Below are 14541 nucleotides of genomic sequence, written 5' to 3' on the forward strand. Positions count from 1 at the left end.
AATCAGGTAATCGGGTCCTCTGACTACAGCATTCTGCAAGTGCTTTTTGACAAACCCCACACCAGTTGTGGACTGTTTTCTCCAAATGAACTTTTCTTTAAGGCATTTCTTTCTGGCTGAGATTATCCTTAGTCTTGATTTCTATGGGTCACTTGGATCTCTAGCTCCGAACACTCACTGCAGAGTTAACTGTTGTTCCCTCCTTATGAATAAGATGAAAACGTAAACTGCTGTTGTTCTTAAGTAAATGACATGAGATGTGTGTCCCTTTCTCAGAAACATAAATCTCACATTACTGCAACAAGTGACGCATGAGAAATACACATGAAAAGCCTTTGTCTAAGCCCGGCCAGCTTGCGATTTCACGCTGCTACTGAAGAACGGAGAGGGACCCGCCCATTCGACCAGTCTCAGATAAGAAAATGAGGCCAGGGCGGAACCTCAACCTTGCCCACTGTTTGTTTTTCTTTTCTGGAAGAGTATGGATCTTTATTTCTGACATACTGAAATTTTGCCAGCTGTGTCCAAGCCCTGGAGGGCTTCTATGGTTCTCTGGGTTCTGCCCTCGGGGCACCTGGTCTATGTAAAGGCTCACAGCCTCCAGCCGGGGAAAATGTTCAACTATTTTTCCTTTGATTATTTCCTCCCCTACTTTTGTATTTTCCCCTCTTCCTTCTTTCTGGGACTCTGCGACGTTAGACCTGGTTAGGCCCTCTATGTGTCTTGTCTTTTGTTGCAGAGTAGGTGTACCTGTACTTTATGGAACAATTTCACAACCAGAGAGAAGCTATGGAACTTTTCCAGTTGGAAGACACAACGAATCCTAAGAATTCTTTTTTTCTTTTTTACTTTTTTTAATGCGTATTCATTTTTGAGAGAGAGAGAGGGAGAGACAGAGCATGAACAGTGAGGGGCAGAGAGAGAGGGAGACAGAATCTGAAGCAAGTTCCAGGCTCTTGACACGGGGCTCCAACTCACAAACCACGAGATCATGACCTGAGAGGAAGTTGGATGCTTAACCGACTGAGCCAGCCAGCTGCCCCTGTAGGATTCTAAATAATCAAGTTATAGATTTTAAAAATTCCCAATCTATCAATCTATCAAGGGAAATGGGGGTAGGTAAAGTAAATTGCGAAAGTTTATGATTATAAGGACATTTCTTTTACAATTATTAATACAGCCTTAAGTAAAACTATGTCAAGGCTGAAAAATTAGAAACTCTACAATGCAGCTTGAAAAGAGCCTCCTGAGAGTTAAGAAACTAACATTTCAGGCCATCTCATTAACTAATAAATTCCAGGAAGTGAGGCAGGTTTTGTAACCATACTACACCTCAGTTTCTCCATCTCTAAAATAAAAGAGCAGTGTGGGCCACCTTAGGGAATGGTGTTGCACTCACCCATGGTCCAGAATGTACTAGCTGATCCCTGGACAAGTGTTTTCTGGGGCCCTCTCAAAGGCTAATCTGCCTGTTCTACGGGTGGGAAGGTGAGGCCAGACAGAAAATCATGAACGTAAATGAAGGGCAGGAGGCAGGTTGGACTAGGTAACGTCTAAGGTCACAGTGAGCTTTAGATGCTCTGACTTGGGCTATAATACTCTCTCAGGTTTATGGGCCAGAGAAGGGCCAGTTCATGAAAAGACTGGCCTACTCCTTTTTTTTTTATAAGTTTATTTATTTATTCTGAAAAAAAGAGAGACAGAGCGAACAAGTGAGCACAAGCCGGGGACGGGCAGACAGAGAAGGAAAGAGAGGATCCCAAGCAGGCTCTGCACAGTCAACACAGAGCCTGACATGGGCCTCAAACTCATGAACCGTAAGATCATGGAGGCTGTCTTACTCCTCAAGAGGCTTACATACCACAAGTTATCCCAAAATGATGCATAACCCAGGGTTTTCATTTCACTTGGGACAGATAAAGCATTCCCACTCATCTTTCCAACTTCCACCTAGCTCCCACTGCCAACAAAGAGAATCAGGTAGAAAAGGGAGAAGAGAAAGCTCCCTGCAACTCCTTGGAGACTGAAGTGACAAGAAAACGAATATTAAACTCACAACAGGAACCAAGCCCTTTTGGTCCCTCAACCACATCTTTCAAGCCCCATTTCTGAGAATAGAAAATTCCAAGCCCAATTTGAGAGTCACTGTAAACTCCTCTCGGTGCCAGATGATTTTATCTGCATATTTATATTCAAAGTACAAACAACTTAAAATGTTTACACTAAGTAGTAATGGAAGTCATGTGTCAAAGACAATGGGAGGAAAAAGAGGAAAGCGTTCTTTACAACGAAAGCTTGAAGATATACAATATCCGTGGAAAATCTGGCTTATGAGTAAGAATGCACTGTTTACCTATTCCATTTAATTACAGAGAACATGACTTTCTACCCTTTGCATACACAATGTCTAAAGTCTCGTGTTTTGGTTTTTTGCTTTGGTTTTGCTCTGCAATGCTGCCAGAAGCTTGGGAACGCTCACAGCTCCATGTACAGAGTCCCAGGGAACACAGCCACACACGTTCCTGTCCTTTGTGGTCCCCCTTTCCTTTAATCTCCCACTTTCAGGGAGAGGCAGTGAAAACCGCCATGCCCAAAGGAAGAGAACAAAAACAGTCAAGACAGCCCTCCTCAGATGATCGCAAGGTCTCCAGCATGTCAACTCTCCTTGGAGAACACCATCAAGACCAAGAAAACTATGCGAGGCCACCAAGAGGCTCTTGGCATCTCTCTAGTGGGAGAGAGTCATCTGAAGCATGCAGTGACAGCGTATCCTCCCCTTGTAACCAAGAGCGATTCAGGCACGACCACCCAGAAAAACTCTGTCGTGGAAACTGGGTCCTGGCTTCCCAGAGCCTCCAGCTACCTGCCTGCACAGAACCCACCCTAAGATTAAAGCTTACAGGGGTTACAAGGTATTATTCATAAAAAGGACAGTAACAGCCGCTGTTTCTGTGATGTAACATGTCTCAGACGGAGAGCTCCTCACGGCGAATCCATAACCCTCAGGTGAGGTCCAGCTCTGCTCTTCCTTATCTTCCCAGCTATGTTCACCTGGGTCATTCCCATGCATCTGCCTGTCAATTGTTCAGTGTCCTGGCTGAACACCTGACCTGTGCCATCCCTGCATCTGCCCTGTGTGGTTCTCTTCGGATTAATGACTACATGAAATATTCATCTGAGGCCTTTAGCCTTTTATATTTAAAAACAGAGAGAAGTTGACACTGCTCTATCTTTTCTTTTGCTTTTCCTGTCACTTAGGACAAGTGTTGTTCTTTCTTCCCTCAATAGTTCCACTTGCTCCTCTCAGCTGCAGAAAAGAGCCTCCTATCGCATTTTCACAAGCACACATTCTAATTTTCAAAGAAGCCGACACTTCATCAGAGGCAATTAATTTTTATGCACTTATTCTCAACTTGATTCCATATATGGACTGGCCAGGCCCAACAAAAATTCAGTTTCTCTATGTCCTCAAAACCCAAAACTAAAGGCTAGGAATGCCATGAGAAAGCAATAAATCTTGGAAAGAAAACAAAAAGCAAAAAGTATCACAGAGCTGAATTAAAACATGGACAGATTTGCTTTACATCAGTTTTTACCTTTATACTAAATTTTCAATTCCTCGATCCAGAGAACCAATTACAAATACAACTTCATTAAAGCTAAAAGGACCAACTGACAACATATTTTTAATTTTAAACTTTGTTTATTTTAATCTAGAGTGTTTGACTGTTGATATATTTTGCATCTCACCCAGAAGTTCTGACAAAAAAAATATCGAGACATAAATTTATTTAAATTGCATTTTATTGACTGAGGATCTAAACACATCTTACCTGTAAATATGTTTCCAAACCTTGTCGTCGTTGCTCCAAGACTTTTGGGACCCAGTTCCTAACATGTTTAGAAGGGATTTCTGGAGTTTTTATACATTTCTTAAGCTATAAAGATAGAAACAAACAAAAATACAGAAAAATGTCTCAATTATAAAGATATTATTTGAAGGGGAAAGGCAGTAAAAGAAAATGAGCCACAACTATCTCCAATAAAAAAGATACAAGAAAATATAATTACAGTGAAATTTCGTTAACAAATTCTTTACTTGGCTTTCCTAAGTGTTTAGGTTTCGGGATAAGCATTTTATGGTTTTGGTAGATTTTGCTATGCTTGTATATCACTGAGTATTTCAGACTGGATTACTTTTTTCCAAAAAATTAAAAGCTCACTAAATGCATTATAATGGAGGTAAAGACATTTATAATCTTTTTAAATTTACTTTTTAACGTTTATTAATTTTTGAGAAACAGAGAGCACAAGCAGGGGAATGGCAGAGAGAGAGGGAGACACAGAATCTGAAGCAGGCTTCAGGGTCTCAGCTGTCAGCACAGAACCCGACGCGCGGCTTGAACTCACAACGCGAGATGGTGACCTGTGCTGAAGTCGGACACCCAACAGTCTGAGCCACCCAGGCACCCCTATAATTTTCAAAATCAATTAATATAATGAAATTTTGCTCAGAAGAAGTAAAGTCTTTCTACATATTATTTCACATAAAAAAGCAAAATAAAATGCAATGTTTCTAACCATCTCGCTGGAAATGACACGTAAACTAGACCAAACTACTTGGAGAGTTTCCCAAAAGGTCTTCAATAGAATGAACTTAAGTTTTTTAAAACTGAGAGACTGATCCTTCCAATGCTCCTAAGATTTAGGTCCAAATTCTGTTCATGAAAAACCACGGTTCTCAGCTAAGTCTTTCTGGGCAGCAGTTTTAAGGGACAACATATATAAAGAAAAATTCTACTGGAACCTGAGTTAGCACTGCCTGTGGGAGACTCATCCTATGACATTAACATCCTAACCTGTGAAGGTCACCTTACATGGCCAGGTACTTTGCACAGGGGTCTTAAAATGGAACAATTCTCCTCGACTATCCAGGTGGGCTCAGTGTAATAATAAGATGCCCGATGAGAAGGAAGCAGGAGGCTCCGATTCAGAGAGAGCCTGGAGGATGCTACGTGGCTGGGTTCATTGACAGAGGGAGGGTCGAGAGCCCAGGGGACCTCGAGAAGCTAGAAGGAAAGGGAATGGATGCACCCCTCCAGCCTGGGGATGCCTTGATTTTAGCCCAGGGAAACTCGTTGTGGACTTCTGACCACAAGAAGAATAAGAAAATAAATTTCTGTTGTCTTAAGCCCTCAGTTTGTGCTAACATGTTAGAGCAGCAATATGAAACCAACACACGGACTCAAATGGAATGAAGTTTAATGTTCTAATTAAAAACTTGGAAACCCTGCTGAGACTGTGTAGCGGGAAGCCAGACCTGGTGTTGGAAGTAAGAATATACAGATTAAAGGGGCACCTGGGTGACTCACTTGGTTAGGCGTCTGACTCTCGATTTTGACTCAGGTCATGATCTCACACTCTGTGAGAGCGAGCCTCGCATGGGGCTCTGAGCTGACAGCGCGGAGGCTGCTTGGGATTCTCCGGCTCCCTCTCTCTCTCTGCTCCTTTCCAATTCTCATACACACTCTCGCCCTTGCTCTTTTGCTTTCTCTTGCTCACTAAGATATAAATGAGTAAATAAACAATAAAAAAAGAAAAGAATGTGCAGATTACGACCTGCTGAGTAAGGGGCATACGTCCTGAACACCTGAGCTCCCACTTTGGGGAAATGGACCCTATGGGCTTGCTGTGAATGAAGGCAAGGTTTCACTATACCCGAGGAGAGGAAAGAGAGTACAGAAGCGGGGGAGAGGTGGCAGGTCAGGAACAAGCAGGAGATAAGACAGCAGGGTGACAAGCACCTATCACTGATCACTTTCAGCTGGTCAGGACTGAGGTCACCAAATTTCTGAGGGCTTGACTCCAAATGGTTATTTTAAAAGGTGCCAGGAGGGGCGCCTGGGTGGCTCAGTCGGTTAAGCGTCCGACTTCGGCTCAGGTCATGATCTCACGGTCCGTGAGTTCGAGCCCCGCGTCGGGCTCTGTGCTGACAGCTCAGAGCCTAGAGCCCGTTTCAGATTCTGTGCCTCCCTCTCTCTCTGACCCTCCCCCATTCATGCTCTGTCTCTCTCTGTCTCAAAAATAAATAAACGTTAAAAAAAAAAAAAAAAATTTAAAAGGTGCCAGGAAAGTCAAGCGGGAATGTATGGAGGGAATCCTGAACTCAGGTCCTTGCCTAAATGTCCGGACTCTGGGTGTGAGCAGGGTTATCATACTGTAAAATGCCTAGACAGCAGCCTAGGAAATCACAATTGTCTTTCAAAGTTTCAAAAACTCAGATAAACAAGTTTTTCTCCTCACACATTGCTCCTTTTTAAAAAAAAAAATTTTAATGTTTATTCGTTTTTGAGAGAGAGAAAGAGAAAGAAAGAGAGAGAGAAAGTGGGGGAGGGGCAGAGAGAGAGGAAGACACAGCATCCAAAGCAGGCTCCAGGTTCCGAGCTATCAGCACAGAGCCTGTCATGGGGCTCGAACCCACCATCATCGAACTGTGAGATCATGACCTGAGCCAAAACTGACTGACTCACCCAGGCGCCCCCATATCATTTTAAATGGGAAGCTTAGTGAATGTCTTGAGCAAGGGCATGACTTAATATAAATTCACTTTAAGGAGGTCATGAGAGATTCCATAATCAGGCAGCACTATAATGGGGCTCTTTTTCCTGACAGAAACGCCAAGCACTCCTGGAGCAACAGCCGCTGTACTGTAACCAGAAGAGTGAAAGGCGCGGTGCTAACATAAAGGTGGTAAAGCAGAAAGACCAGAAGGAACTTGGAATATGGATACTGTGGAATTGCAACATCAACTTGGAGCGTCTGCTTTTAGTTTTGTTGCAATGTGAGAGTCTTCTCGCACCTGTTTAAGAAACCTAATCAAGTTCCTAGTATATCCAATGAAAAATACTCCTGGCACAAAGGAACCCATTGTTTAGTTTTGGTGATTCTAAGTCTCAGATGCCCCCGAGGCACTCACACAGAGATAAAATGTAGGCAGGTGGAAAGGAGTCTAGATCTAGGCATCAGAATACGTTCAGTGGTACTGAGAACCATGAAACTAGATGACGTGACAGTGGGGTGTTTCTCTGTTGGCACAGATGGGAAAAAAGTGCTGTGATGGCAGAATCTGAAGACAGCTCCGAAGATCCCTGCCCCTTAGTGCATGTGTGCCTACATAATCCCCTCCCATGGGGTCATATGGGATCAGTGAATGTGGGCAGGACAGCCGTTCCTTTGATGAGGTTACGTTTTATGAGACCTGGTCCTAGCACACAGACTCATGGCTTTGCCATGTTCCAACCACATGGCATAGATGCTGAGAGCTACCCTTGGCCAAAAAATCAGCAAAAAAAAAAAAAAAAGGGGGGGGGGGCCTCAGCCCCATGACAGCAATAAACCTACTTTCACCTAAACAAGCTTGGAAGAGGACCCTGAGCCCCAGATGGGACCATAGCCTTGGCCACACCTGGATGCCCACCTGGTGAGACCCTAAGCAGAGAACCCAGTACACCTGTGCCTGGACTCCTGCTCCAGAGAAACTCCCAAATGATACAGTTGTCTTGTTTTAAGCTGCTGAGTGAGTGGCAGTTCCTTACACTGCAATGGGACATGGTTACAATGGCAGAGATCTCTGATTCTGAGAGGCAGGGCAGAGAAGCAGGCAGGCACTGAGCAGGGGGTGAAACCGCACCTTCAGACAAGAAAGGGTTCCAAAAAGCGGGCACAGTCCGACTGCCCAGCCAGGCTGGGGAAGTCAAACAGTGGGTAAGGAGGGAATAGGAAGGGATAGAGCAGAGCCTCCATTTTCAAGAAATTCTACCAAGAAAGGAGAGTAATGCGGGCAACATGGGAGGGAAGCAGGGAGGCAAAGGTGAGTTTTATTACGTTAAATGGGAAACACTAGCACATGTTCATTTATTTATGAGACTGATCCAATACTGAGGAACAAGGGAGAGAGAGAGAAACCATTTATGATTGTCTGTATGGGAATAAATATATATCTCATCTCTACACCATTTGAGGTATTTCTCAAACAGAGACAAAGCCAAAAATGCTCAAGTATTCTGTGGTAATAAATTTATTCGGTTACAATTTAAACCTCAGGAAACTTCCTTTAAAACTGTTGAATCATGGGGCGCCTGGGTGGCTCAGTTGGTGAAGCACCCAACTTCAACTCAGGTCATGATCTCACAGCTTGTGAGTTCAAGCCCCATGTCAGGCTTGGAACCTGCTTCGGATTCTGTGTCTCCCTCTCTCTCTGCCTTTTCCCTGCTTCAGATTCTGTGTCTCCCTCTCTCTTTGCCCTTTCCCTGCTCACTCTCTCCCTCTCTCTCTCTCAAGAATAAATAAACATTAAAAAAAAAAACTGTTGAATCGTGACATTTCTTACATTGTAAAATAGAAAATCAACTCCATTATCTGTCTCTCCTTTTTTTTTTTTTTTAAATCTTGAAGATAGAGTACTGAAAACACTTTTCCTTTTTATTTATGTCAGGAGTGTGGAGGAGGCCGATCATCATAGCTGTGGGGATCTGTGACAGCGTTTGTAGGTGAGTAATGAATTGCTTTAGATGAGGAGAGACAAACCCAAGACAATATGTTTCCAGCAGGGCTCAGCTGCTCACAAGATAAATACTCCTCTGCCACTCCATGGGATGATTAACTGTTCTGGCCATGCTGCGTCCGGCCACATGGCCTTTCTGATCCACACGGATAGCCACCAGATTCCGTGATACTGAAGGCACAATCCCCACTGCCTGGAGTCATCTTTTCATTTTTATTATTTTTTTTAATTTTTAAAAGGTTTTTGTAAGTAATCTCTATGCCCAACGTGGGGCTCGAACTCACGACCCCAAGATCAAGAGTCGTACGCTCCAGCAAGTGAGCCAGCCAGGCACCCCTCCCTTTCCTCTTTATACCATTCAAAGAGTTTACTCAGACTTTCCTCCACACAGATGTCCCACGTACACACTGGTGAGAGCGCCAATCTTCCAGAGAAAGGAACACAGATACTTTCCCAAGCACCTAAACAAAGAGCTGGAAATGTGACAAAAAGGTTAAGGAAAGAAGTGAGGAGCCTTTGGGGTAAAATTCAACCTTTCCCTCCACCTCGGTACCCGTCCGTCCTCAGGGTTCCCTCTAGAAGCACTACATGGGGCGCTTTATTCCTGGTGTGACCCCATATGGCAGCTTCGGGTTCTTTTGAAATGTGTACTTCATTAATTTAAATATAAGAATGTACTGTTTTATTCAAGCCAAAAGTAGGCAATAACAAGAATGAGGACAGTTAATTTCGTAACAAACCAGCACCGTATTTCCCTGAAACCTCTGGGCCGGAACAGAAAGTGAACAGCTGAGAAGGCATGTAAAATATGCTCCCCAGTTGGCCATGCAGGGCAGGACTTTCTCCGCACGCCCGTGACTGAGGGCCTGGGGAGGCAGAGCTGTTCTCAAGGACCACCATTTAAAGTGGTAACTTGCTTGTCTACAGGAGATGCGGGCAGGTGCCACTGGGGCACAGGGGAAACTCATACAAGCCTAAGGCTCTTCCCATCACCGCCGGCCCTCAACAGTAGGGAGGAATCCCCATAACTTTTTTTTTTTTAAAGATACGAGGCTAAGAGTGAACAGAGAGGAACAAAGTGGGGGCCCGCTTGGGTTGCAGTGTGGTGTGTGTGCTGGTCCCATCTGGGACTACACAGCTACAAAGGAATTACTCGTGTAACCTGGGATGGAAATTACAGGGAACTCAACTCCCACAGTCGAAATGAGTTTTTTTAGCCAAAACATTCCTCCAGTTAATTCATAAATATGCAGGATGTCCTCCAAACATCCCATTTGCCGACTACTTATTTAATGCCTAATATGTGCCCAACACTAACAGGCAGGGAGGAAGATATGAAAGATAAGATACGGTCCCGACGTGTATAAAACCCCCAAAAAAGTGTCTTCTAGTTAGACAAGACTTAGAGACAAGTAAATTTTAATGATCTCTTACATGCTTTAAATTTAAGCAGAAACGTCTACTCTAAAGGAAGACGAGGAGGTGCCTGGCTGGCTCAGTCAGTACAGTATGTGACTCTTGATCTTGGGGTCATGAGTTTGAGCCCCACGTTGGGCATAGAGATTACTTTTTAAAAAAATAAAATAAAATAAAGGAACAGCAATTCCAAGAACAAAGACCTGAGGGAATAAAAGAAACTCCCAGGAAAGAAGGAGAACGTGAAGTATTTCAGTTTGGTTTGAACAGATCAGAACACAGAGGGAAGGCCATTCAGCACGGCAAAGACAGACAGCGATCTTCTTACACGAGGGTGAGTGGGGAGACTAATTGGCTGCCACCGCTGTTTTCTCATGAGAAAGTGAGAAATAAGGTCAACTAGAAAAGGAGTTTGTGGTTGACAGACTAACGGTTCCCTCCTGCAAAAGATGTCCATGTCCTGACCCTTAGAACTTAAGACTGTGTCACCTTACCTGGCCAAAGAATGGGCTTAAGTCAAGCATCTTGAGCTGGAGACATTATCCGGGGGTATGCAGGTACAGCCAATGGAATCTCAAAGGAGAGGCGGAAGTGTCATCATCAGAGAGGGTAGAGGCAGAGACAGCAGAGGTGATGATAGAAACAGAACCTGCAGTGACCGACCATACTGCTGGCTTTGGAGATGGGAGAGGCCACAAGCCACAGACTCTGAGCAGCTTCTGTAAGTGAGAAAAGGCAGGGAAACGATTCTCTCCCAGAGCCTCCCAGGGGGAACTGGGCCCTGTCGATGCATAATAAATGCGTGTTGCTTTAAGCCACTACGTTTGTGATGACTAATCCTACCAGTAATTGGAAACTAATAGAGAGTTTAAGATAAGTGGTCGTGAGGGTCAATGTCCATGATACGGTTGACAACACCGACCCATTTCAATGCGTTTGCGCCACAGAATGATGAAAATGGTGCTTTAGGGAAACTGATCTGTAGCACAGAAAGAATCAGAAGACAAGGATCAGAAATTGCTAAAGCAATACTTAGAGACAACTAGTAAGACTCTGGCTTGGGAGGGAAAAAGAGAAGAGGAAAATTAAATGGTGCACATTATAGAAATTTGGAAGAATGAATCAACGGGACTTGGTGATGCTCTGAACACAGGAGGTAAGAGAAACACAGGTAAGACCCCTGAGGTTTCAAACCTTGTGGCTTCGGTGCACCTGATAGACAGAGGGTGGGTGAGGAGGGTTGTCTAAGATATGCCTCTAAAAATATAACCACACAATAGGAACTGTCAAACTTCAAGAGGCACTGAGATCACCAGGGATCCTGATTTAAAGGGCAGATAACTGGGGTGCCTGGGTGGCTCAGTCAGTTGAACATCTGACTCTTGATTTTGGCTAGAGCCATGATCTCACGGTTCGTGAGCCCCACATGGGGCTCTGCACTGACAGCGGGGAGTCTGCTTGGGATTCTTTCTCTGCCTCTCTCTCTGCCCCTCCCTGACTCATGCTCTGTCAAAATAAACAAACATTTTTAATAAATAAATAAATAAATAAAAATAAAGGACGCATTACGGGGCTCCATCACAGAGATTCTAACTCAGCACGTCCCGGGAGTACACAGAATCTTCAAGTCATTCAATACTGTTCTGTTACAGATGGTCCAAGGTGCACATTATGAAAAATACCAATCTAGAAAAGCTAAGAGAAAATGGAAGCAGATACTCATCACCACTCTGGAAGAAATGACTACTATTCAGAATCTGAGAGAGTGAAAATTGACATAACAGATAACATACACATTTAAAGCTTTTGTAAATTAAAATAAATATCAGAGCCAAAAGGTCCTGTGTGAAAAGTACTTTCAGCAAATGGCTAAAATTTTATTAGCAGGCCACACAAACTAACGGGTAAAAATAAATCAGACTCTAGTAGATAGACCAGTCCAAAAAAAGGGAATACAACTTCTTTTTTTATTTTTATGTTTCTTTTTTTTTTGAGAGAGAGAGTGACAGACAGAGCACAAGCAAGAGAGGGGCAAAGAGAGGGAGGCACAGAATCTGAAGCAGGTTCCAGGCTCTGAGCTGTCACCACAGAGCCCGATGCGGGGCTCGAACCTAAGAATGGTGAGATCGTGATCTGAGCTGAAGTCGGATGTTTAACCCCATTGAGCCACCCAGGCACCCAGGGAATACACCTTCTAAACAAACTTAAGACACACCAATGACAACAGCAACAAGGCAACATACATTGTTTGCTAAAGTAAATAAATATAATTTTGGGGGGTAATATTCAAACACAATGAGATTTTGTGGTACTTTCCAATGTGCTGGCTGCATTTTAAATCTGCTATAACCATTCTGGAAAGAAATGTGGTAGGATATATGCAAATCCTTTGACAGAGAAAGCTTCCTTTTGCAATCTAGCATAAGGAAACCACCCTGAATATGGAAAATATTATATCTAATGAAAGCCATCAATAATTGGAAGTTTACCATATGATGCACACACAATGTCATTTAGTTTGTAAAATAATCCTATGACGTTAGTACTGTAATTATTCCCATTCTCCAAATGGGGAACGTGAGACACAGAAAGATCTTGTAACTTGCTCCATGAACTTGACAGCCAGGAAGAGGTAAAGGCAGACTCAGGAAAATTCTGCTTCCAGAGCCTACACACTTAACTTCGACACCGTAATTACCACCATGCAGGAACATGGTTAGTCCAGCAGCATTTGCTTTACTAAAAAATTCAAGAAGAGAGGGGCACGTGGCTGGCTCAGTCGGTGGAGTAATCGACTTGATCTTAGGGTTGTGATTTCGAGCCACACGTTGGGTAGGGAGAATGCTTAAAAATAAAATCTTAAAAACAAAAACAAAAACAAAACTTCAAGAAAAGAAGGAAAACAGCCATTATGGTAGCAGAGTAGAAATATGTGTGGGTAACAATGGGTTATTTACCCTGTCCCCAAACCTCCTGCAAGGTTTAGCTTTATAGTGTGAAAAAAATGAAAAAAACAAAAAACACCTCTTGAATGTTCCCCCAAAATAGAAAGAAATCCTGAGAAAAGTGTCAACGAATGGGATAATGTTTTTGTATAGGGGCGCCTGGGTAGCTCAGGTGGTTAAGTGTCTGACTCTTGATTTCAGCCCATGCTTCAGGTCACGATCTCCATGGTTCATAACTTCGAGCCCTGCACTGGGCTATGTGCTGACAGTAACGGAGCCTGCTTCAGATTCTGGGTCTCCCTCTCTCTCTCTGCCCCTTCCCTGCTCGCTCTCTCTCTCTCTCTCTCTCAAAATAAATAAACATTAAAAAATTAAAAAAAAATAAAATTATAAAAAAAACAATTATCAAAGTCTGGGAGAAGTGATAATCATTAAGAACTTTCTTTAGACAACCAGATGAACTGTGAAATGGGTAACAGTCTCACCTTCTGCCTCAAAATTAGCCTGACAATAAGCCAGGAAGCATTTTTGTCTGAGGCACAGAGAAGAGCTATGCCCCTGTTATTCTAAAGATGCAAAGCACCTGTTAATAGCACATTTATCATTTTAGAATTAACTTGGGGACACTGGCCAAACACTTTTAACAAGTGAGAAGTAAAAGTAAAATTTCGGAAAAACCAGGACACTAGCAGCACAGCAAATTGCACACAGCGCAGAAATAGTTGAGGATTGCAGGAAAACTACATAATAGACTTGACTGAATTTAAAAGGGAAATATTTTCGATAAAAATGTAACACCCAAGGTGCGCTGGGCTGGCTCAGTCACTGGGGCGTGTGACTCACGATCTCAGGGCTGTGAGTTCGAGCTCCGTGCAGGGTGTACAGATCGCTTAAAAAGAAAATCTTAAAAAGACATAGCACTCGGAACACATCACAGAATTCAAATACGGAAACTGGGGTATCAAAATGTAATACAAAGGTCAAGTTGTACCACATGCAGCAGCGATCAGTAGAGCTTGTGGATTCTGAGTAAATTTTTGGCTGATTTCAATCCTTAACACAGTTGTAGACTCAAGAAGACAGATTTCTGTTTTTTGCACACACTACTACCATGATTTGTGCTTAACTAGCTTCTATGGTAACCTTTTAGCCAAATCTAATACGATCGCAATGGGGCAAGTAAATCCGTAACTAAAACTCTGCCTCACAAAGCCATTTTTATCTCTATGTACCAGCCAGGATGTTTTAAACACACAAAATTGAGACGTTTGAGAATTTTTACTCTCTCAACTCTGGTAGGCCTGATTATATGATTGTAAGAATAGCTAACCTTCTTAACCGAAATGCAGAAATTGAGACAAGATTCCCAGAAAACCCAGGAATTTTTTTCTGACTCTGAGTATCTAAGAACTGCCTATAATCGCTGGGGAGAAAATAAAATCCTGTTCGAGAAGAGCACAGGGGGAACGACCCTGCACTGGTTAGAAGCACGGCAGGCTCTCGCTCGGGGCGGGCCTAATTGGCAGTCACCCAGCTGTGCCTGGTGTGGAGCTGCTCCTGGAATATCTGCTGGGGACAGCTGGGTTGTGTCGAGGTCATGGTGAGCTAGGAGGTTAG

The 14541-nt window shown here is 43.4% G+C and overlaps 1 protein-coding gene across 3 annotated transcripts in view; it reads right to left on the reverse strand.

Annotated features, from left to right (window-relative positions):
- Nucleotides 1-14541, reverse strand: part of SNX24 (sorting nexin 24) — a 158986-nt gene that overhangs the window by 54650 nt on the left and 89795 nt on the right. The window contains exon 3 of one of the 3 annotated variants that reach the window (XM_060636270.3): nt 3834-3938. The exons of 1 other annotated variant lie outside the window; for it this stretch is intronic. In XM_060636270.3, the coding sequence (XP_060492253.2) occupies nt 3834-3938 (105 nt within the window). Of the gene's footprint in view, nt 1-3833; nt 3939-4008; nt 10699-14541 lie in introns of those variants that run through there. One more of the 3 variants, XM_078451535.2, reaches the window with a different exon arrangement.

Source organism: Panthera onca, chromosome A1 (assembly GCF_046562875.1).
Source record: "Panthera onca isolate mPanOnc1 chromosome A1, mPanOnc1 haplotype 2, whole genome shotgun sequence".
Classification (NCBI taxonomy): Eukaryota; Metazoa; Chordata; class Mammalia; order Carnivora; family Felidae; genus Panthera; species Panthera onca.